At 42.4% G+C, this 23,954-nt stretch overlaps 1 protein-coding gene across 1 annotated transcript; it reads left to right on the top strand.

The window, feature by feature from the left end:
- Positions 1 to 17: 17 nt before the first annotated feature.
- Positions 18 to 6,648, top strand: SPRY2 (sprouty RTK signaling antagonist 2). Its single transcript, XM_055426547.2, has 2 exons — positions 18 to 713; positions 3,565 to 6,648. Exon 2 carries the CDS (start codon positions 3,616 to 3,618, stop codon positions 4,561 to 4,563), a length of 948 nt encoding a protein of 315 aa, XP_055282522.1. The 5' UTR covers positions 18 to 713; positions 3,565 to 3,615; the 3' UTR covers positions 4,564 to 6,648.
- The last annotated feature ends 17,306 nt before the right edge of the window (positions 6,649 to 23,954 follow it).

The raw sequence follows: 23,954 nt of genomic DNA on the forward strand, positions 1-23,954 counted from the left end.
TCCACATGACGCCATTTACTGCTGCCGCGGCCGCCGCAGAGCTCCCTGCCTCCTCCGGAAAGGCGAGGGCGCAGGCCAACGGCGAGCCCCCCCGGCCGGGCCCCAGACCCTCCTCCTCCTCCTCCTCCTCCTCTTTCGCACCCACCGCCCCCGCCTCGGCCTCGCCGCCGTGCCTACACAACGCTCAGTCTGCACCGCCGAGAGCTGCGCGCCGCAGCGCGAGCGGAGGAGAGGGGCCGGCGGAGCGCGCAGCGCCCAGGCCCCCGCGCCCGCCCGGCCCGGCTCGGCCCGGCCCGCCGCCTCCGGTCGGACGCGGCCGCGGCCGCACGACTTGGCCATCTGGCTTTTAAGTCCTCGTGAAGGCCGTTTTCTTTTCTCATTCGCTCATCTGCCGGGAGAGGAGACTCGCCGTTGGCGCTTCGGCCTCCAGTTCATTGAGAAAAAAGGGGAGGGGGGGAAGGAAATACTCCGCGTGCGCTTCTAGAAGGGGGGTCGCCTCCAGCCCCGAACTCCAGAGTGTTCTTCGGCTAGGACTTGGCTCCGGATTTTTTTTTCCTCTCTTTTTCTCGTCCAGCCAATCGCTCAGAAGTTAGACTGAAGCAGAGTTTGGAAGGAAGGGGAGGCAAAAAGTTTGCATCAGGGCTGGATTTATTTGCACATCGCGGAAAGAAGAGAATCCAACGGAGAGGGGTTGGTGCAAAGCCGCGATCACGGTGAGGCGCGTTTGGCCGGCTCGTCCCCTCCTGGCGCCGCGGCCGGCGCGTTGTGGGCAACATGGAGTAGGTGCAGCCGGACCGGCACTGGGGTCCGTCTCTCCTCGGGCCTCCCTTTCTCTCACCCCACAGGTTTTCCGTGGGGAGCCCGGGAGCTGCCCGCGGATCAGCCTCGGCCTGCCTCGGCGGGTAGGGGGGTTGCAGCGCGTGCGGGGTGCCGTGTCCCCGGTCCCACGACCCAGCGCACCCGCGCTGGGGGGCTCGCGGCGGCGAACTGGGCGCTTAGAGCGGGAGAGGGAGGGAAGCACTTTGTGTTTTCCGGGGGCGCCGCTGAAGGCGCCCGCATTTCGAACTTGTTCTCTCGGGGGAAGGCAGGTCCCGGGAGAGGCAGTCCCGAGGCAGGGGCGCCGGGGTGCCGAGGGGGCGCGGGGCGCTGCCTCGCAGGTGGAAAAATAGAGGACAGGGTGGCGAGTGGAGGGCGCCCCCGGCCCGGGCGGCGTGGACTGCGGCGAGCACGCAGAGGGTGGGAGCGTCGCCCTGCCTGGCGCCGCGTCTCCGCGGTTCGGAAGTGCAGCTTTCTCTTTTTTCCGTTCGCCGCGGTCGGCCTGGGTCACGCTTTTTTTTTTTTTTTTTGGACGATTGGGCTGACCCAGCACAGGAAGAAAGTCATCAAGCGGTCGCGATCGTTTTCCATTACCTGAAAATAGGTGGCAAAAGAGACTAGGTTTGGGGGTTTTTTCTCTTTACTTTGATGGACGGATCCACTTTTTGTGTGTGGTTGCTGCTGTGTGTTTAATTCGGAACCTTGTGCGGTTTTACAAAGCGGTTTCTGTGTCGGTTTGCCCCACCCTTGTGCTGAAGTCCTTTTTCCCTCATCCTTAGTCTGATCACACACAGTTCTTAATGGGGGGTTTCAAAGCACTTTCAAAGCAGGGGGGTTGACGGGGTGGGGTGGTGCTGCGAAGGGGAAGAGGGATCAGCGGAAATCACTTTAGGAAACTGCCTTACCCCCAAAAGATGCTACTTTGCACTGCAAGCATAGCGGCGAGTGTCCAGCTTAGGGACCTGGGTATTGCATGCTCGGCGTAGGGCGCTGGAAAATGTTCTTAATTTTTAAAGCAGTTTTTCTGTGACTTGAAGGAATACATACCTGCATACAAATGTATATTTTTAATATACAGGCGCGTGCACATTGCAGGCATTGCCCCCTGAGGTCAGCGCGGGGTGGCGTCGCCAAGTGTGCCAGGGTTAGATGACCCGGCTCTGTGTCTCGGGCAGGACTTTCTTCCTCGCGGAGTTGGGGCTGGAAACCAGTGCTCTGCGTCCGAGGGCCTTGGCCAGAACGTCCTGCGATGGGTTGTGTGACCTCCGCCTGAGGGTGGAGCGGCTGCCTCTTGGAGCTGGGAGCCAGTTCTCTGGGGTGGGGGAGATTTCTATCTGGGAAGGCAGGGAGGGATTCCTCCAGCGTTCCAGGGCATGTTCCTTTGCTAGGCGCCCAGGCCCCCTCCCCCGCCCCCCGCCCCGCCTGTCTGTCCGTCCCGGGATTGTGCGCAGGGGGCCAGCTTGGCCGCTGGGCTGCGTCTGTCGTCCTGTAGAAAAGTCCCTCGGGGCTCCGACTCAGTCCCACCTGCTGGGGACGGCGTTGGGGCGCAGATAGAGCCGATAAACTAAGAACAGCGCTGTCTTGTCTGCCTTTCTGTTGGAGCTGAGATCCGGTTTCCAGCTCTGCCTTTTTCCGATTTGGAAGGCGTGTGTCACCTGCCTGTGTCTGTTTTCTAAAAAGTCAGGCTGGATGAAGGTCCACTTTTGCGTGTTTTTGGTCATTGTAGACTGGGTTGACAAAGAGGATGATCGTTTTGAAATTTAACAGAGGGATGGCAATTTAAGCGGTTACTTGTCAGGATTGATAGATTTGCGATGTGACATTTGAATTTTTAAATCACTTCCTGTTATCACCAATCAGTGTATGTTTTCAATTATTAGGTTTTGGGAAATGGGCAAAAGCAGTTAAGATTTTGACATGATTGATTTCCAAAACAGGGAAAACGGGTCTTTTAGCTGCAGAATTTAAGATGTTCTCCGAGGCTTTCAGGTTGTAAAATATGTGATTCTCAAGTTGTTGGGGAGTTGAAAATAAGATCCTGTCTTTTTGTTGCTCGAGGTGTAAGTTTGCTCCATTGTATTCCTGGCACCTAACAGGATTTAAATTGATGTGTTTTCAATTCTATAACTTCATAGTACTATATAGTTAATGATAATGCATGCTTGTTGTATAAAGTGTATATTCCTGGGAAACAGAAGTATTTACCCTTTTTTTGCATGTCATTTCATCCTATGGGATTTTGTAAAGTCACAGAATAGTTCAAGCTGTTTAATGTAAAAGCAGATGTAAAGTAGGAACCAAGAATTTCTAGGCTGTATCTATGGAAGTTCCAGGCAAAAATGACCATGATAAGTTGAAACCTACTTCACGATTTGAAAAGGTATTCAGCTTTTGAAAATGTCAGTATGACTGTTATGTTCCAAGAGTATTTTCCTGCAGTTTTTACAGGGAACCTGAACCTTGCAGATTTTTTGCTTATAAGAGTAAGGAATCCTTACTTGTGTGATTGAAGCAAAGATCAGTTTGGTGTCACTACACTTCACAGGATTAAAGAACAGTGGCTACCTAGCTGTAATTTTTAATTTTGGGTGCAGGCATGGATCAGACGGCTGTCCCAGTACGTTCCACAGCCACTCCATTTTCAAAGTCTTTCTCCAGGGGACGTGGGGAGTGAAGAGTTAAGCCAGGTGGGTGGAGAGTGGGTAGTATCTGGAGTGTAAACTGTCTCCTTCCTCTTGGTTTCCGCAGGAATTCAGATGTGTTCTAAGCCTGCTGGAGTGACTACACTTCCCAGACCTGATGGAGGCCAGAGCTCAGAGTGGCAGCGGGTCGCAGCCGTTGCTGCAGGCACCCCGTGACAGTGGCCGGCAGCGTGGGGAGCCCGACCCCAGGGACGCCCTCCCCCAGCAGGTACACGTGCTATCTCTGGATCAGATCAGGGCCATCCGGAACACGAATGAGTACACGGAGGGGCCCACTGTGCTCCCCAGAGCTGGCCTCAAGCCTGCTCCTCGCCCCACGGCCCAGCACAAACACGAAAGACTCCACGGGCTGCCCGAGCCCCGCCAGCCCGCCCGGCCCCAGCACCCGCCGGCGCACCCTTCGGCCAGGGCCCCTCTGGCCCGATCCATCAGCACAGTCAGCTCGGGCTCTCGCAGCAGCACGAGGACAAGTACTAGCAGCAATTCCTCCGAACAGAGGCTCCTAGGATCCTCCTTCTCCTCGGGGCCTCTGGCAGACAGGATCATCCGAGTGCAGCCCAAATCGGAGCTCAAGCCAGGTGAGCTAAAGCCGCTGAGCAAGGAAGATGTAGGGCTGCACGCCTACAAGTGTGAGGACTGCGGCAAGTGCAAGTGCAAGGAGTGCACCTATCCGAGGCCTCTGCCGTCAGACTGGATCTGCGACAAGCAGTGCCTTTGCTCGGCCCAGAACGTGATCGACTACGGGACCTGCGTGTGCTGTGTGAAGGGTCTCTTCTATCACTGTTCCAACGACGATGAGGACAACTGTGCGGACAACCCGTGCTCTTGTAGCCAGTCTCACTGTTGTACACGTTGGTCAGCCATGGGCGTCATGTCCCTCTTTCTGCCTTGCTTATGGTGTTACCTGCCAGCCAAGGGTTGCCTTAAATTGTGCCAGGGGTGTTATGACCGGGTGAACAGGCCCGGATGCCGTTGTAAAAATTCAAACACAGTTTGCTGCAAAGTTCCCACTGTCCCACCCAGGAACTTTGAAAAACCAACATAGCATCATGAATCAGGAAGATTGCAGTCATAAGGATTATTTCCCTCTGCCCCTCCTGTTTTTGTTTTTTTTTTTTAATATGCAACCAACTAAACAGCTAGAATCTTGGCACTGTTGATAGAGGGTTGGGATATCCTGTGCTGTTTGCAGTGAAATGCTTTTTTCATCCATGTGCCATTTTAATTGATATGCTTGTTAGAACTCAGCTAGTGGAGCTCAGAATATGGGATACAGACCTTGGTGACCTACCTGTTGCATAAGCTAAAGCAATAGACACTCTAGGCGAAGTTTTTGTTTGTGAATAGTACTTGCAAAATTTGTAAATTAGCAGATGACTTCCCCTCTCCCCTCCCCCACCCCCACTGTTTTCTCCAGAGATAATGTGCTATATTTTTGTATATACAATAATATTTGCAACTGTGAAAAACAAGTTGTGCCGTACTATACGGCACATTCACAAAATATTATACTAATATGTTGTACATTCGGAAGAATGTGAATCAATCAGTATGTTTTTAGATTGTATTTTGCCTTACAGAAAGCCTTTATTGTAAGACTCTGATTTCCCTTTGGACTTCATGTATATTGTACAGTTACAGTAAAATTCAACCTTTATTTTCTAATTTTTTTCAACATATTGTTTAGTGTAAAGAATATTTATTTGAAGTTTTATTATTTTATAAAGAAGAATATTTATTTTAAGAGGCATCTTACAGATTTTGCCCCTTTTACGAGGATGTGATAGTTGCTGCCAATGAGGGGTTACAGATGCATATGTTCAATATAAAATAGAAAATATATTAACGTTTGAAATTAAACTGAGCTGTACTGTCTTATTTTACATTTTCTTTGATTTTTTTTTTTGAAGTGAAAAAGAAACCATTTTAGAAATAGCACTTCAGTGACAGACAGTTTCATTTATCTGTGAGATACTCTTATGTTTGCTGCTTTAAAGTAAAGTGGAGATTTGGTGATTTTCAGGGATAATTCTAGCAATCAGGAGAGAAATAATTGAGCACTTGACTCACTTAACAGTATTAATCATAGGAGGGCTCATTTTGGTTCCTGTATTGCTGATTTGCAGGCTGGCCTTTGTTTTGCAGGTTTAAAAAAAATCTTAAGTAATTCATTCAAGAGACTTACCTAAAGGATGAACCATATGTAAAGTTATTAAGAATGAATATCAAGGCTGATTTAAGACCAGAGAAAGGAGTTTGGTTCAACATTTATTGACGGGTCTCTATGTGTCAGGCATGCAGTATACACAGATCAATGCTTATAATTGAGGCAAAATGTTTTCTTGACTTAACTGGCCATGTTTTTCCTAGTCTCTGGTTTTAGACTGTTAGACTTATTGCCATGATACAAGAAAAAGACATGGAAAATATAACTTGTTTTGATTCAGGTACTGGGTATCAGGGAATTTCATCCTATATTGGCCTAATAATTCAGGCCCAAGCAGCACCAGCTTAGCTGTTTGAGAGGCCAACTTGAGAGGCACTGTCTTAGTTGTTTAATCAGATTATCCAGGAAATTGTTAAATTTTACACTGCAGTATGGAAAAAAAAAAAGGCCAGTGTTTGTAGTTATCTTTTGGAAGCAAGCATGCAACAAGCTCTTACAAGCCCATCTTGACAAATACTGGGTTTCTTATTTGTAGTAAGTCACTTGATTAGTCACTTAATGGCTGATTATTTTTTTTCCAAAAGCACAACCTTTTGCTGCCAAGAATCACCGGAAGTCTAGGAAATGATTTACCTGTCGTTATTGTTTAATCTCTCGTTTCCTGTTCTAAGGTCTTGGTTAAGAAGTCTTAGTACAGGCTGTCTTCTGTTTTGTTTTTTGAAATTGGCTTTCAAGGAACTATATAGCCTCCTAAACCAAGACATTGCTATAATGTCTTGCTATAAAAGGGTACCTTTAGTGCCCTCTATGCTTTTCAAAAAACACAAAGCTAAATTAATTTGGAAATTATTTACTCTTCGGTTTCAACTTTGGAATGCTGAATGTTGCAGTTCTAATACTCTTAAGGTCTAATCCTGATGGTCTCAGAATTAGAATATTAGGGGGAAAATAGGGCAGAGTTTCTTATTCACTGTATAGTTTTTCAGGATTTGTAAAGCACAAAAATTTGATTAACCAGTTTCTGACTGTTCATCAGATACTGCCATATGCACTGATAAAACTATTTTGGTATAGAAATTCTGAGAGTTAATTTTTTTATCTTTTTAACACATGAGCAGCTTTCAAAGTCTAATCTAGATAAATTTATCAGATGCCATTGGGTGTTTATTGAAGATGTAGATTAAGGACCTCTTTCCATAATTATTGAATCAGTTTCTTACCCTGTTGCTTAGGGATTTGCATTTTTAATCATTCCACTAGTGATTATGTATAGTTTGAGAACTACTGAACTAGAAATTGCTAATTTATCTTTTTTTGTTTTTTCAATGCAGTCCGTTGTAAACCATAATTCACTAGTTTGAATGTGGAACATGGTAATAAACCAGCTGAAGCTAGAAGAGGACTTGGTATAAGTATATATAAAGTCCTGATAAGAATTATTATTTAAAGATAAATAAGGAAAACTGGATTCCTCAAGAAGCTTCCAACCAATCCATTAAATGTTGAGTTTGTCTATAAACCAATAGAGAATTCATTTTCAGAATATAAAAAATGAAATATTAAATGAATATCTAAACAGGTTGAAAACAGCTGATGTTCACTTTTCAGTGTGTTAAAAGAGTTTTCCAGTGTTCCAGGTCATCTCACTAAGGTGAAGGAATCATCACCTCAACTTCATGAAAATTCTTACAAATACCAGTTGATAAGGCAGTGGTCATTATTTGGATACTGTTATAGGTTAAAAGTACAATGATACAGTATGCATTAGTTGACTGCTTAGCATTTAGGGATATCTTTGCTAGATATTCTGGTTTCTTGCCTTTTATTTTCTTAGAAACTATTGAGATTCATTTGAGGATGACAAATTGATTGCTGTTACTGAAAACAGTCATTTATGTGTGTTGAGATTTTAAGGCCCTGCCAGAGCTCTCCTTGTCAGAACATGCTCTGGGCATTGTCTGTGAAAGAAGAAAGCCAAAACCAAGTGCAGGTACTCCCAACCAAACTTTTTGCATAAATTCTTTCTCCAATACACCTTTGTCTCAGGGACTACTCGCCTCCAGGTTATATAAGATAGTGATGATGTCAGATAAATGAGTTCACTCTTTGCCCAGTGTGGCAAGATGCTGGATAGACAGTTGATGGGTTTGACGCTTTTGAACATGCATGTCAGAACTTTCAAAGGTTTATGGGTTTTGAGTTTCACTTGTAGTAACATCTCAAATTGGCCATTTACCCTCTTTTCAATGTGCAGAAAGACCAGGAGGTATGTGCCAAAGTCTCAGCTTTGAAAATGGGCTAAATAGTGTAGATCAAAAACATTATTAGTCATCTTGTGCACAATAGTTCACACTGTTTTAGTAAAGGAAAATAAAAATAGGCATTAACTAGTTACATCAATGGTGTATCAGTATCCATTCTTTTGTTTTTAGTATTTATTAAGATACAAGTGATATTAATTTCTACTTTAGGTCAATTGCTTCACTTCTCTGAGATACCAAGGGTGTGTCTCGATTGAAGACTAGAGCAGAATTTTAAAATAAGGCCTGTCTGATTTCACTGAACTGAGCGTCAGAATGAAGCTTTACATCTGGATTACTTAACCACTGGTTTGGCCACTCATGGGAGGATAAAGCTGCCAGAGTATGGTTTGGGTTTCATTTGGAAATCATTCATGCCTCTATCTGCCTTATACCATGAGAGACAACTACGTGAATAATGAAAGACAATGTGCATTTTACACGATAGTATACCTCTGGTCAAAATTAAAGATACTTGTTTAACTTACAGTCAAAGGGAGAAATATATCTAGAATATAATACATGTTATATAATACACATGATATTCCATACAGAGAGACTATAAAAAAAATGTAGATGCATAGCAAATAAGAAAAAAAGATTAATACTATTCAAATGTTTCCATGTTTTTTATTATATTTTGGCCATAACAGGAGGCATGTGGGATCTTAGTTCCCCAACCAGGTATCAAACCCGAGTTCCCTGCATTGGAAGGCAGATTCCCTGGACTGTAAGGGAAGTACTTCACATTTTTATTTAAAAGTACCCTTTTATCAACCTAAAGAATTTTTTAAAACCAGTCTTAGTTGGTAACTAATATTTTTTGAACTATTAAAGGAGATTAGAATGAAGCCTGTTGCCGTGGCCTCTGGCTTGGCTACATGAACATATTATAAAGCTTCAGCATACTTCAAAGGAGTTTATTTCTCAAAACAGTTCTAATGCACAGAGAAGAAATAAAATTCTGGCTTAATACAGGGACCACACACCCCTACCCCTGGAATGGAATTTGAGCCTGAAAATACCAATAATTACGCATTTCAGTTTAACACTTTTTATTTTTGATTGCCTACTTCCTTCCCCATCACAGGGCTAGTTGTTGAAGTATAAAAGGAAAGGGTTAATGACCAATGCAAGACAGGACTTTTCACAGCAAAGGCGCAAGCAAGGTGCCAGGAGACACAGAAGACAGGTAGAGCACTGATGTGTCCTCTGTAGTGGGTTTGGTCCTCAGGGCTCTGCAATGGTTGTGTATACATGTGCTCACTCAATCATGACCAACTCTTTGCCACCCCATAGACTATAACCTGCCAGACTCCTCTGTCTGTGGGATTTCCCAGGCAAGAATACTGCAGTAGGTTGCCATTTCCTTCTCCAAGGGATAGTCCTCACCCAGGGATCAAACCTGGATCTCCAGTGTCTCTTGCAGTGGCAGGCGGAATCTTTACCATTGAGCCACCTGGGAAGCCCATTTAAACAGCCACGGAGTTTTTTGCTCAGGGAGATGCAATAGGACTTCCTTTATTCATTAAATAAAACTCTGTTCACCATGCTTGTATCTTAAATTCTAATTGAAATGTAGAGATGTTTGATTAATACTTGGACACCTATAATTTGCTATGTTTATTCTTAATTTCATGATTCATTAAAACTTTTCTCTAAAAAATACATTTTTAAGATATGTAACTAAGACATAAGTTGGAAAGATCTATTTATTCTTGCTTTTCCAGTTTTTGTTAGAATTTACCTCTTGTCATTAACCTATAATTTGAGCATGCTTCTGTACCTGGAAAAATGAATACTCATGAAGAACAAATTTGGGATAATCAAGCTGAGAAGAAAAAAAGTGTTCATGATAGTGTGAAAGGAAGTAGTTGAGCTTTGGAGTACTTCCACCCTTGCCAAAACACAGTGTCAGAGACCTGGCTCTGCAGATTCACAGAGCTTCCTAGGTGACTCAATGGTATGGGTTTGATCCATGGGTTGGAAAGATCCCCTGAAGGAAGAAATGACAACCCACTCCAGTATTCTTGCCTGGAAAATTCTGTGGACAGAGGAACCTGGCAGGCCACAGTCCAATGGGTCACAAGGGGTCAGGCACGACTTTGCACATATATATACCCATGGCTCTCAAAGCTCAGGTGAACAGCTTTGGCACCTAAGTCAGTGAAGTGAAAGTCACTCAGTTGGGTCTGACTCTGCAACCCCATGGACTATAACCCACAGGTCTCCTCTGTCCATGGAGATTCCCCAGGCAAAAATACTGGAGTGGGTTGCCATGCCCCCCTCCAGGGGACCTTCCCAACTCAGGGATTGAACCCTGGTCTCCCGCATTGCAGGCAGATTCTTTACCATCTGAGCCACCAGGGAAGCCCACCTAAGTCAGTTGAACTTCCATTTTTAAAAAATAGTTCTGTGCTCCAATAACATCTGTTTTATTGACTCGCATAGGGTTTACAGTCAAGCAGGGTTCTGGTAACTACCATATTTGTATCACCAAATATGGCTCTGGTAAATAACATATTTGTATCACCTCCCATTTCTGCAAGTTCTTAATAGGTTCAGTGCATCCTTCCTAGACCTGGCTTTCCTGCTCCAAAGTAGGCACAAAGTAGCCCTCATACCCTCTGCTAGTCATACTGGAAACTGTTGCCGAGTTTCCTGCTCCAACTCATAAGTTCCAAACTACATTTAAGGGTCACTGCGAATGTTATCAAGTCTAGTGACCAAGCAGCCCAGCATGCATCAAGCAGCAGCACAGAGCTTTGGGATCAATATTTAGCACCTGCTATGTTGGCACATTAGTGGCGAGGATGTCCTGAGAGAGATTCGTCTCTAACCCATCCCTCTGCCAACAGGGAATTGACTCCAGGAGCACCAACAAAAACAGTCAACATTCATATTCAGGTCCCCGTGTCACCTGGATTCTGACCACACATTTAAGATATAGCCCAATTCGACTTTGTTCCAACCATTCATTAATATGACACCTTGAAGCTTAAACTTTGGAAATGGATTCTTTTACAAACTATTGATCTGATTCTAATCATCTGTGAGAATTTACAAGAACCCAATAATGTGTCTTCAGAGCCTTTGCCCTGACATGTGAATGATGAAAACTACAGGCTCAGAGTGCAACTTCTGGTCACTGACTTAATATTTAAGGTGTATCTTCAGTGTAAAAGATGTCACAGTAAGTGGGGGGGAAAGCAGTCATTTAGATCTGTGATTGTGGACCAGCAAAATAAGAACAATGCCCACAGCTCTTTGGAAGCTAACAACCAGGACTTAGGTTCTAAACCATAGATAAATATTGGTTCAGTTCAGTTCAGTCGCTCAGTCGTGCCCGACTCTCCGCGACCCCATGAATCACAGGACGCCAGGCCTCCCTGTCCATCACCAACTCCCGGAGTTCACTCAAACTCATGTCCATCGAGTCGGTGATGCCATCCAGCCATCTCATTCTCTGTCGTCCCCTTCTCCTCCCGCCCCCAACCTTTCCCAGCATCAGAGTCTTTTCTAGTGAGTCAACCCGTCACATGAGGTGGCCAAAGTATTGCAGTTTCAGCTTTAGCGTCAGTCCTTCCAATGAACACCCAGGATTGATTTCCTCCAGAATGGACTGGTTAGATCTCCTTGCAGTCCAAGGGACTCTCAAGCGTCTTCTCCAACACCACAGTTCAAAAGCATCAATTCTTCGGCGATCAGCTTTCTTCACAGTCCAACTCTCACATCCATACATGACCACGGGAAAAACCATAACCTTGACTAGATGGAACTTTGTTGACAAAGTAACGTCTCTGCTTTTTAATATACTATCAAGGTTGGTAATAAGTTTCCTTCCAAGGAGTAAGCGTCTTTTAATTTCATGGCTGCAATCAGCATCTGCAGTGATTTTGGAGCCCAAAAAACTAAAGTCTGACACTGTTTCCACTGTTTTTCCATCTATTTCCCATGAAGTGATGGGACCAGATGCCATGATCTTTGTTTTCTGAATGTTGAGCTTCAAGCCAACCTTTTCACTCTCCTCTTTCACTTTCATCAAGAGGCTTTTGAGATTGGTAGCAGTATCTAATTCCTGCCCTGGGCAATTGGATTCCCCCAAGGGGACATTTGGCAAAGTCTGGAGACATTTTTGGGTTTCACCGCTGGGGGTTCAAAGGGTGAGATATTGGTTCAGTTCAGTTCAGTTCAGTGGCTCAGTCATGTCTGACTCTTTGCGACCCCATAAATCACAGCACGCCAGGCCTCCCTGTCCATCACCAACTCCTGGAGTTCACTCAAACTCATGTCCATCGAGTCAGTGATGCCATCCAGCCATCTCATTCTCTGTCATCCCCTTCTTCTCCTGCCCCCAATCCCTCCCAGCATCAGAGTCTTTTCCAGTGAGTCAACTCATTGCATGAGGTGGCCAAAGTATTGGAGTTTCAGCTTCAGCATCAGTCCTTCCAATGAACACCCTGGACTGATCTCCTTTTAGAATGGACAGGTTGGATCTTCCTGCAATCCAAGGGACTCTCAAGAGTCTTATCCAACCCCACAGTTCAAAAGCATCAATTCTTCAGCTTTCTTCACAGTCCAACTCTCACATCCATACATGACCACTGGAAAAACCATACCCTTGACTAGACGGACCTTGGTTGGCAAAGTAATGTCTCTGTTTTTTAATATGCTATCTAGGTTGGTCATAACTTTCCCTCCAAGAAGTAAGCATCTTTTAATTTCATGACTGCAATCACCATTTGCAGTGATTTTGGAGCCCAGAAAAATAAAGTCTGACACTGTTTCTACTGTTCCCCCATCTATTTGCCATGAAGTGATGGGACCAGAGGCCATGATCTTAATTTTCTGAATGTTGAGCTTTAAGCCAACTTTTTCACAATCCTCTTTCACTTTTCTGCCATAAGGGTGGTGTCATCTGCATATCTGAGGTGATTGGTATTTCTCCCAGCAATCTTGATTCCAGCTTGTGCTTCTTCCAGCCCAGCGTTCCTCATGATGTACTCTGCATATAAGTTAAATAAGCAGGGTGACAATATACAGCCTTGACGTACTCCTTTCCCTATTTGGAACCAGTCTCTTGGTAGGTAGAGGCAAATTGCTAAGCAGCTTCCACTGGCCAGGGTAATCCTGACAACGAAGAATTATTCAGTCCGGGATGCCAACAACTGAGTTTGAGAAACCCTGCTAAGAGGAAGCTAGGGGAGTAGTGGGGAGAATGAAACATGTCCTTCTGAGATGGTGTGTGAGGCGGGGGGAGGGATCACTGAGACCATAATTTGAGATTTTCAACCTGAGTACTAAGCCTCTGAAATTCTTCTGGTGGAAAAACGCCCTGCGTTTGTTAGTATCTATATATGTCCATACACCAATTTACGCAGCCCTTGAAGTTCATGTGGTCTGCAGAGAAGTCTCTGTGCAAATTCCAACTCCCACCCCCAACCCCACCCCTGACCAAAGTTAGTTAAGGTCTTTAGGTCTGATGTCTTCATCTGAGAGATAATAATTCTTGACCCAAAGGTTGTGAAGATTGAAGAGATGTGTGAAATATTAACTCTTGAGATAGGTACGAAATAAGTACTAAAAACGTTTACTATTGTTGTGCATTTAGGAGATTTTTCTTCCTCCTCATTCTGCTGCTTCTTCACCTCAGTCACAGTGTTAAATGCTTATAAGACAATATCACCTGCCCTCCTACAATGTGTTTGCAGGACAGCTAAATGTTTACCGTACTGTATAATACATGTGATTACAGACTTAAAACACATATAAAGATGAAATGATTACCTCTATCTTGGGTGTAGAACGTGGGATCAGGAAAGTTCCCCAGAGGGGATGATCTCTACAAAGCAACTTGAATGATTCTCTTAAACTGAGGTGGTGGGTAGGAGTCCACAGCCAGCCAGGTGTGAAAGAGAAAGAGATCCATTCTTGAATGTGAAAGAAAAAAAAAAACAAACAGAATTGATGTGATGCCAAAGGATTGATCAATTTCAAATAGTGTTTCTTTATAAGAGATTTGTGAGAGTTTAGTTTCTAAACATTAACTTACAATAAATATGTGTGTGTGTGTGTATGTACATATGTATGTATGGGCTTCCCTGGTGGTTCAGATGGTAAAAAATCCACCTGCAGTGCAGGAGACCTGGGTTTGAACCCTGGGTCAGGAAGATCCACTGGAGAAAGCAACCCACTCCAGTATTCTTGCCTGGAGAATTCCATGGACAGAGGAGACTTGCAGGCTAGTCTAAGGGGTTGCAAATACATTTTAATTGTGTTTAAAATGCCATCCTGAAACAGCATGAAAATGAAAAGATTATCATATGGCCCCAAAACAAAGCTATTAAATGTTGTGTTATTGGGGTTAAATTTAATAGTAAGGAAAAATCTGTTATTTGACAATTTTTTCCAATCTGATTTTTCTTACAAAAAATAAATAAGGGCCTTTAGGACCTAAGAAACAAAACCCCAAAAGTAGATGAATAGATGAGATAAATTTCAAAGTCCATGCTAAACTGGTATGACTAATTTATATACCTCAACAGGCTGACAGTAAGACTTTGTCACAAATTTATCAGCAGTACTTTCATTTTCTTCATTGTTTAAAAATATTATCATCTCTTAAAATCTTTTTTTTTTTTTTTCTGAAAAACTTTTCAGGAAAATGGTAATTATTTGGGACATTTTAAGAAATTGGAAACATTCAACCAGGGTACCAAGGATAGCTAAAATTTTGCCTAGCTCTTGAAAAATAGGTAATAAGGTATTCTGGAAAGCCAAAAATCAGGATTGAGCAAAAGACAGAGTGAGTAGACTAGTCTGCCTGCAGTGCATGTTTATGTAAGGGAGAAGTGAAAATGAAGACTGGAAAGATAGATTTGGCCTCAGCTCTGAGGAATCTGAATGTTAAACTAAAGAACCTGGATTTTATCCGAATGTGTCTCCTCAAATCCATTTTTGGCTATTCCATCACATTTTCCAATTAACAGTAAGCATAATCCTTCAAAAGTGTATTATAAACATTTTGATCCCTTTTTAAACAGATTTGATGACTTCCTTTTGCTCTTGGAACAGAATTCCAGTTCTGTCAGGATCCTGAATGATCTGGTTCCTCCCGACTCTAATACCTATCCTTCTGCCCCTTTCTACCTTAACCCCAAGGGTCTGCCTTCTCTCCTATTCTCACCAGTTTCTTTCCTTCCCTCCACACATCCTTTACAAATACGACTACCTCTGTATGGAATCTTCTTCCTTAGCCCTCTTCCCACATCCATCAACCTGAGAAATTCTTACTCTTCCTTTAATATTCAGTAAAAATGTCACCTCCCAGGAAATCAAGCTCCTTCTAACTCCTAGTCTGGATAAAATTTGTGAGTCACTCTCATATTATTCAGTCTTCCTCCATAGCACATTATCAATGCAGCTATGTAATCATCTGTGTGATTACTTCATTTTTATTTTCATTAGACCTTATTTATTTGGTTTACGGCTGGATTTCCAGGGCTAAATCCAGCACCTGGTACATAGGAGGTGCTCAACATGTATTTGAGGAATAAATGAAAGGATGAATTTAATAGTGTAAAGATATATTGATGGTGTCTAAGAAAGAATAGCTATGAAGAAGTAGCCATTTTGGAAAATTCAGCTGATCATTTTACATGGAATGAATTAGAAGAGTAAGAATTTAAAGAAAAATTTACCTCTTTTGCCTTTCATGGTCATTTGTTGGGGAGGCAGCTGTATTTTGTTATTGCTCTTACTTATACACCTATTCTTCTGAACTAACTATATGGTTTTTAAGGACAGAAAAGAAATCTTTCTCTCTGTAGCATTTATCACAGTGTCTGACACAAAGTAGATACACTCTAAATGTCATTCAAATGAATGGGCTTTTACTAACCACAATCCAACCATTACTGAGATGAGTCTATTATGGTTTTATGTATCTCTTATCCTAGATACTCATGACCCGTTAAGATTTTTTTTTTTCTCTTAGCTGAGCAGTCTCTGCATCAACACCATCAATCCAAGCAGAAACATGGACTAGCTTTCCTAGGGGCAATGAATTCGATCACAAAATTGGAGAGTTTATCAAAATTTTTGAGCTTTCTCAGTAGCCAAATGAAACCAACAACAATTTCCCTCACCCACCTCATGTGACGAGTTGACTCACTGGAAAAGACTCTGATGCTGGGAAAGGTTGGGGGCTGGAGGAGAAGGGGACGACAGAGAATGAGATGGCTGGATGGCATCACCGACTCTGTGGACATGAGTTTGAGTGAACTCCAGGAGTTGGTGATAGACAGGGAGGCCTGGCATGCTGTGATTCATGGGGTCGCAGAGAGTCAGACACGACTGAGCGACCGAACTGAACTGAACTGAACTGAACCCTTCACTGCCCCAGAGCATTCAACTAGCCTGAAATGAAAGGACCCTCAAATGCCCCCCAAACAGACACTAACGTAGCAGCAATGCACTTTAAAAAATAAAAGGGAAAAGAGAAAAAAATCTTGAATTTCTGATCATCCTGGGTAGGAATTCCTTAAATTAACTGGGGATCCTGTTAAAATATGCAAATTCTGAACCATAGTTCAAGGAAAGGATCTGAGATTATGAATTTCTGAGAAGTTCCCTACAGGTCTGCTGGTCACTCTGGAGCAATATATTAGTCAGGGTTCTCCAGAGAAATAGAAACAGTAGGATATGTGTGCACACCTGCACGATGCAAAAGGAGAGATTAGTTTTAAGAAATTTACTCATATGATTATGGAGTCTGACACATCCCAAATTTGCAGGATGGACTACAGGTTGGAGACCTAGGTAAGAGCCAGTGTTGTAGTTCGAGTCCAAAGGCTTCTGCTGGTAGAATTCCTTCCTGGGAGGAGGTCAGTCTTGGTTCTATGAAAGCCTTCAACTGACTGGATGAAGCTCACCCACTTTAAAGAGGGCCATCTCCTTTACTCAAAATTCACCAATTTAAATGTTAATCTCACCCCAAAGACACCCTTACAGAAATGCCAAGAATAATGTTTGACCAACTTTCGGGGTACCTTGGCCCAAGCCAAGTTGACACATAAAAGTATCACAAGCCACAAGGCTCTCAGCAAACACTTGGTTCTTAATCAGAATAGTCACGTCTGACTTGCTTTGTCTTTAGGCCTTCATCAGTCCATCAGAAATTCACTACCTGGTGACAAAATAATGGGAATTTTAAAGATGGGACACTAAGCCTTCAGTATTAAATGATATAAAATATATTTCTCTCCTGAAAACAGATATATTTAAAATATCACTGGGGATATAACTAACTTTATAAAAGAACAATGTAATGTCTAAACTAGCTATTAGAGCTTCAGTGGGTCTCTAGGAAAGCACCAAAAATTTTATTTTGATGCAAATATAAAGGCTTCCCAGGTGGCACAATTGGTTAAGAATCTGCCTGCAATGCAGGAGATGCAAGAGATGTGGTTTCGATCCCTGGGTCCGGAAGATCCCCTGGAGTAGGAAATGGCAACCCTCTCTAATATTCTCACTTGGAAAATTCCATAGACAGAGGAGCCTGGTGGGCTACAGTCCATAGGCTGCAAAGAGCAGGACACAACTAAGCAACTCAGCATGCACACATACAAATATACACAGTCCAAATGACTTACTTTAGAAATTGACAGAAGGCACCTCATGTTGGTGCCACCACTTGCTGACTGAATGATCTTAGGGTGGTTACTTAGCATCTCTGAGCATTGGTTTACTCACATATGAAAGAGAGATTTAAACTGCTCTTTTTGTGAACTGTTTTATAATTAAAATTATAACCCTGGTGGTCCAGTGGTTAAGACTCTGCTTCCAATGCAGGGGGCATGGTTTTGATGCCTGGTTGGGGAACTAAAATCCCACATGCCATGGGATGTTAAAAAAAATTTTTTTAGTTAAAAAAAATTATGACATATCTTTATAATCTTCAAGTTGGTTTATATACTTCTTGACAGGGCAAAGGATATTTTATTCCCAGTATCTAGCACATGCTTCAGATTTGCAATATTTGTGGCATAATTACAAGCAATAAGCAAAGGACTTCATAAATGGCAGCTTTAGTTGTTAGGCAGCCACTTCACTTTATACAGAATAGAAATAAGGTCATTTTAGACTAAATATAATTATTTACCAAAGTACCCTATCTCGATTTTCACCCCCAAGTTCTGAATCCAGATTTTAATATGCAAATTGGGGCCATGTCTGTGTCAATCATAGTAATTTATTACAGTACCCTACTGTTGACTTATTGCTTTCACATATCGAAACTCATTTTGACCTTTGATCCTCACAGGTGGCCCTGAGATGTTTGTAAGGACAGAAATTAATATTTCTATTTTACATAACAGGAAATTGGAATTTCTGTAGATGAGAGGGTTGCTACAAATCATATAGGAAGCAAGTGAATATATCTTCAAGTCCAGACTTTTGATTCCAAATCCCGTGTTTTGACCATATCATAGTTGAATCTTTCTATTAATTATCACAGAGAAACACCTCTTAAATGCATTCCACATTGATGACATTTTCCATTATGGCATCTTCATACATGAGCAATGAATTATTATTTAAAATGAGGCTATTCCAAGCTATCTTCTTACAGGAGATCCAACACATTTTTTTTTTTTTACGTATCAGTTCAGTTCAGTTCAGTTCAGTCGCTCAGTTGTGTCCGACTCTTTGCGACCCCATGAATCACAGCACGCCACAGTTACCTAAAACTGCCAGTATCAAAACCAGGTTAAAATTCAATCTCACTGTGTATGACAGTCTAAGTACCCGGAAAAAAAAAAAAAAAAAAATCTCTCATAAGATTCTAGCACAGTTATTCCTATGCTTCAGTTTCACTTCAAAACAGGCACCAAAAAATTATTACAACTGTCAGAACAGGAGGAAATAACAATTTTTACAAATTTATAGATTGAGCCCTAGGCCCAATTTCACAAATACTAAGTCAAATTAATTACTTGATTGGTGTATGGAAATTTAAATTTTTGAAAATATTTGTGTATGGTATGTCTATTAAATATTTTATAAAAGTTTCATCTTAAGGCTTTCCCTGTGATTATAAGAGTAATATGTTCAGTTCAGTTCAGTTCAGTCGCTCAGTCGTGTCTGACTCTCCGCGACCCCATGAATCACAGCACGCCAGGCCTCCCTGTCCATCACCAACTCCCAGAGTTCACTCAAACTCATGTCTACAGAGTCAGTGATGCCATCCAGCCAACTCATTCTCCGTCGTCCCCTTCTCCTCCCCCCCACAACCTTTCCCAGCATCAGACTCTTTTCCAGTGAGTCAACTCGTCACATGAGGTGGCCAAAGTATTGGAGTTTCAGCTTTAGCATCAGTCCTTCCAGTGAACACCCAGGATTGATCTCCTTTAGAATGGACTGGTTGGATCTCCTTGCAGTACAAGGGACTCTCAAGAGTCTTCTCCAACACCACAGTTCAAAAGCATCAATTCTTCGGCGATCAGCTTTCTTCACAGTCCAACTCTCACATCCATACATGACCACGGGAAAAACCATTGCCTTGACTAGACGGACCTTTGTTGGCAAAGTAATGTCTCTGCTTTTTAATATACTATACATATTCATTTATTTGGCTGCACTAGATCTCAGTTGAGGCATGTGAGATTTTTAGTTGCAGCATGTGAGATCTAGTTCCCTGACCAGGGATCAGACCTGGTCCCCTGCATTGGGAGCACAGAGTCTTAAGGCACTGTACTATCAGGGAAGTCCCTCTAACCTTATTTTTATTGTTGTAATTGTTGCTACTACTCCTTCAAATCACAGATTAACAGTATATATCTGATCCAATACTTCTCTGCAATTCTAATCCTATAAAATATTGAAAACATACAGACCTTCATATTTTTTATATAAAAAGTACTTAAAACATGTCTAAACAGAAAGTCATGAAAATATATTTTCTATCCTCTACTGTGTTGGGTTTTAATGAACCAGGATTGAGAAATTAGTTGAACAATATATGAGTTCTCTTGAAGAAAAATTTATGTAACAGTTTACTCAAAATTTATCATTCACATCATTGGTCAGTTAACCTTTGGAAACATACCATTTTATTTTAATTGATTTTCCTAATCCTAATAACTATACAATTCAATTATTTTGCAACTATTCTAATCATACTAACCTGAAAAAGGAAAAAGAGTTATTAATTTAAAAACTGGAACATTAAATTACACATTCTTTTTGAATTTGATAGAACTGATAAATAAAAGTCACTGAGGGACTGTACTGAAGTTATAATTGTGAACCTCCCTAATTCTAGGTTGGTTATTACTACTGTAGCTTTCTTTTCTCCCCTATAGATGATGAAAAAATGCTGACTTACTAAGTGTGGCAGATCCATTTTTATTGTTTTAATTTGTTGTCTGTCTTGTACATCATTAAACTCTAGGATTCACATCTGCGATTGCATTTACCAAAGGGAGAAAAAATAACTTACTTAAACTTTTCCTAAGTTCCACAGATTTGCAGGTACATTCAGATATACACATATGGGGCTTCCCTGGTGGCTCAGATAGTAAAGAATCTGCTTGCAATGCAGGAGACCCAAGTTTGATCCCTGGGTCAGGAAGATCCCCTAGAGAAGGGAATGGCAATCCACTCCAGTTTTCTTGCCTGGAGAATTCCATTGACAGAGGAGCCTGGTGGACTACAGTCCATGCGGTCTCAAAGAGTCTGACATGATGAGCGACTAACATTTTCACTTTTAGATACATGTGATTATCTGCTACTCCATCATCTGTGTTCCCTCTCTTCCCCACCAAAAGGAATCTCCTTTGCTAAGACTCTGAGTTTTGTTTTTTTTTTTTTTTCAAGAGTTCTTATACATCCACTGTAGGGAGAGATGAGGCAAGGATTTGACTTAGAAGGCCAAACCCTCTCTTAGTTACCTGCCCAAATCCTTGGAACCAAGCCTAAATTTTAGCAATTTAAACAGTAAATAAATTCTGCTAATGGCTATTAGATTGCTAGCTGGGGAGATTCATATAGGGAATAATTCTAATTAAATAGAGAACATTGCAGAGAATTGAAATGTTTCATGAGCAGATTTTTGTCTCCCATGCCTCATTAGGAATATAAAATCAGCTTCCATTGTGAGAAAGACAATCTTTCAAACGACTGCTCTTTGGCCATAAAGAGGTCGTATAAACTTCATTTTCAAATTTCGCATTGCTTTTTCAGTAGCGAAGTGTATTTTTCTGTCCAAACCCAACAGAAACGATGCTACATCACCATATTTTGTGAACAACAATTTATCTCTCATTTAGATACATAAAAAGGCTGACTTCGGCCATTGTAGCAGAAGGTAAGATTTGATACATCCTGGCTTCCCAGTGGTTCTCAGATAGGTTATTAAAGAGTGGGTGTTTTCTCCACTTGCCTTCTCCACCCCACCTGCCTTCTGGATCTGGATCCCGCACTTCTTGCAGCCCACTAGATATAATTCACAAGCAGAAGTGGAGAAGTTAACGGTAGGTCACTAAGTCATTGATGTGGTCTACCTGAGAGTCTTATCAAATTAAAGTATAATTGCATAATTGATTCACCTGAAAGGGTGATTGACTTTTGTGGTAAGCAAAACGAAAATAAAATCTTGTATTTGTTTCGCTGATTTCTCCACTAACATGAGAGCGTTAGCACTAGTTCTACAAACTTTGCTTTGAATCTCTGACTCGTGTTTGTTTGGCAGTTATTAACAACATTATGAGAGCATTTCATATAGAAGAGACCACAGTTTATTCTTTTTTTAATGTATCAGTTCAGTTCAGTCGCTCAGTCGTGTTCGACTCTTTGCGACCCCATGAATCACAGCACGCCAGGCCTCCCTGTCCATCACCAACTCCCAGAGTTCACTCAAACTCATCTCCATCGAGTCGGTGATGCCATCCAGCCGTCTCATTCTCTGTCGTCCCCGTCTCCTCCCACCCCCAATCCCTCCCAGCATCAGAGTCTTTTCCAGTGAGTCAACTCGTCGCATGAGGTGGCCAAAGTATTGGAGTTTCAGCTTTAGCATCAGTCCTTCCGATGAACACCCAGGACTGATCTCCATAATCAAGAAAAGGATCACTTTCAAATCTTGAAAATAAACTTCTAGGGCATCTCTCCAAGAGTGGAAAATATAGAAAAACCCTCATAACATACACTGCCACATATCTTAGCCAGAAGGAAGGGCCAGGTGCCTAGTTGCATCCCCTAGCTCCTTTACTCACTCCTTTACCCTCTCCTGTCTCTCCAAGTGGAACCAGAACAAATTATGCTGTGGTGTTGTCATAGATTAAGTCAACATCATCAAGGTAGGTTTTGACCCTTTGCATGGAATATACGTGCTGGTAGGGAGCACACCTATAACTAAGACTCTCATGAGTCATTTTATTCATTAGTTTATTTGCTTATTTTATGAAGGGAGTCATTTCCTGCAAAAATAAATTGTCCAATTTATTTATTTGTTCTACTGATTCATTGTAGAGAATGAACATGAGACTTGAAGTTGGCAATATCTTCATTTGGTCCCTGCTTTGCCAGAAAGTTTCCCTTGTGGCTCAGTTGGTAAAGAATCTGCCCTCAATGTGGGAGACTTGGGTTCGATCCCTGGGTTGCGAAGATCCCCTGGAGAAGGGAAAGGCTCCCCACTCCAGTATTCTGGCCTGAAGAATTCCATGGACTGTATAGGGGTCGCAAAGTATCAGACATGACTGAGCAACCTTCACTTCACTTCACTTCTGCCAGAAGAAACCATGTGATCTTGGGTGAGCATCTTAACCTCTCTGAGTTTCTTCAGCCTTATTGAGAAGTACTACTCATCTCTCAAATTTTATAAGAATTCATGATAAGATAAGGTTTGTGCTTTCAAGCACAGCAGCTGGCTCACGGAGGGTGGTTCACAAGTATCAATATTAGTTCCTTCTTATCTCCAATTCTCTTTACATCTCTCTATCTCATATCAGTCTTTCATGTGATGGCCTAATCTCTCCTGATACCATGGTTTTAGTGTCTTATCTTTGCGTGTGTGCATGCTAAGTCGCTTCAGTCCTGTCCAACTCTTTGTGACCCTGTGGACAGGGGCTTGCCAGGCTTCTCTGTCCTTGGGATTCTCCAGGCAAGAATACTGAAGTGGGTTTCCATTTCCTTCTCCAGGGCATCTTCCCTACCCAGGGATCGAACCCCAGTCTCTTACATCTCCTGCATTGGCAGGCAGGTTCTTTACCACTAGTGCCACCGTTAGCTTTATATTCATAATTAAGACACACTGGCTGAATAGGTATCTTTTCATTCTGTTTCTACTATAAGAGCCCCTCTCATCTGGCTCTTGAAGAAGGAGTGCAAAGAGAGTCAATATCCCTTTTAAGGAAATGTACTTTTTCTCTCAGGGTGAGCAGCATTTCCGGGAACTGCTCAATACCAGGGAGTCACTGGTGGTTTGAGATGCTAGGATATCAGCATTACCTGAGGCATAATCCGGTGGTAAATACTCGCCAAGTTCAAGCAACTCTAATGTTCCCCAATAGTCTCTGCAAAATTAAATAATGGAAGTCCTTCCCTTTCTGTGATGTAATTACACTGTTCATTCTAATGTGTTCATTAGAGAACACATTCAGGCTTTCTGGTAGCATGTCCTCCTACACCAGGGGACAGGACCTTGCTTGGACTCTCAAGATGATGCCAGAGATCTAGTACAATCAGACGTGCAATGCATGCAAAGCAACGGCATCATAGGGTTCTAACCACCGGTGGGCATGTATTCATTCCACAGCCAATCTAAAATGAAGCTACAGTTCATGCACCAGCTTTCATTGTTTCTTTACACCCTCCCACAAACTTTGTTCCTGCTGTGATTAGGGCAGCCTGTAGAAAAAACATGGGCAAAGGGAGTAACTAGATAACTTTCTAGAGTGTTCTCCATCCAAA

This window comes from Moschus berezovskii, chromosome 13 (genome assembly GCF_049115385.1).
Source record: "Moschus berezovskii isolate FMDL1 chromosome 13, NW_MosBer_1.0, whole genome shotgun sequence".
In the NCBI taxonomy this organism is placed as follows: domain Eukaryota; kingdom Metazoa; phylum Chordata; class Mammalia; order Artiodactyla; family Moschidae; genus Moschus; species Moschus berezovskii.

Bases quoted from the DNA above. Each gene is read 5' to 3' on its own strand.
- SPRY2 (XM_055426547.2), top strand. From the start codon at position 3,616: ATGGAGGCCAGAGCTCAGAGTGGCAGCGGGTCGCAGCCGTTGCTGCAG.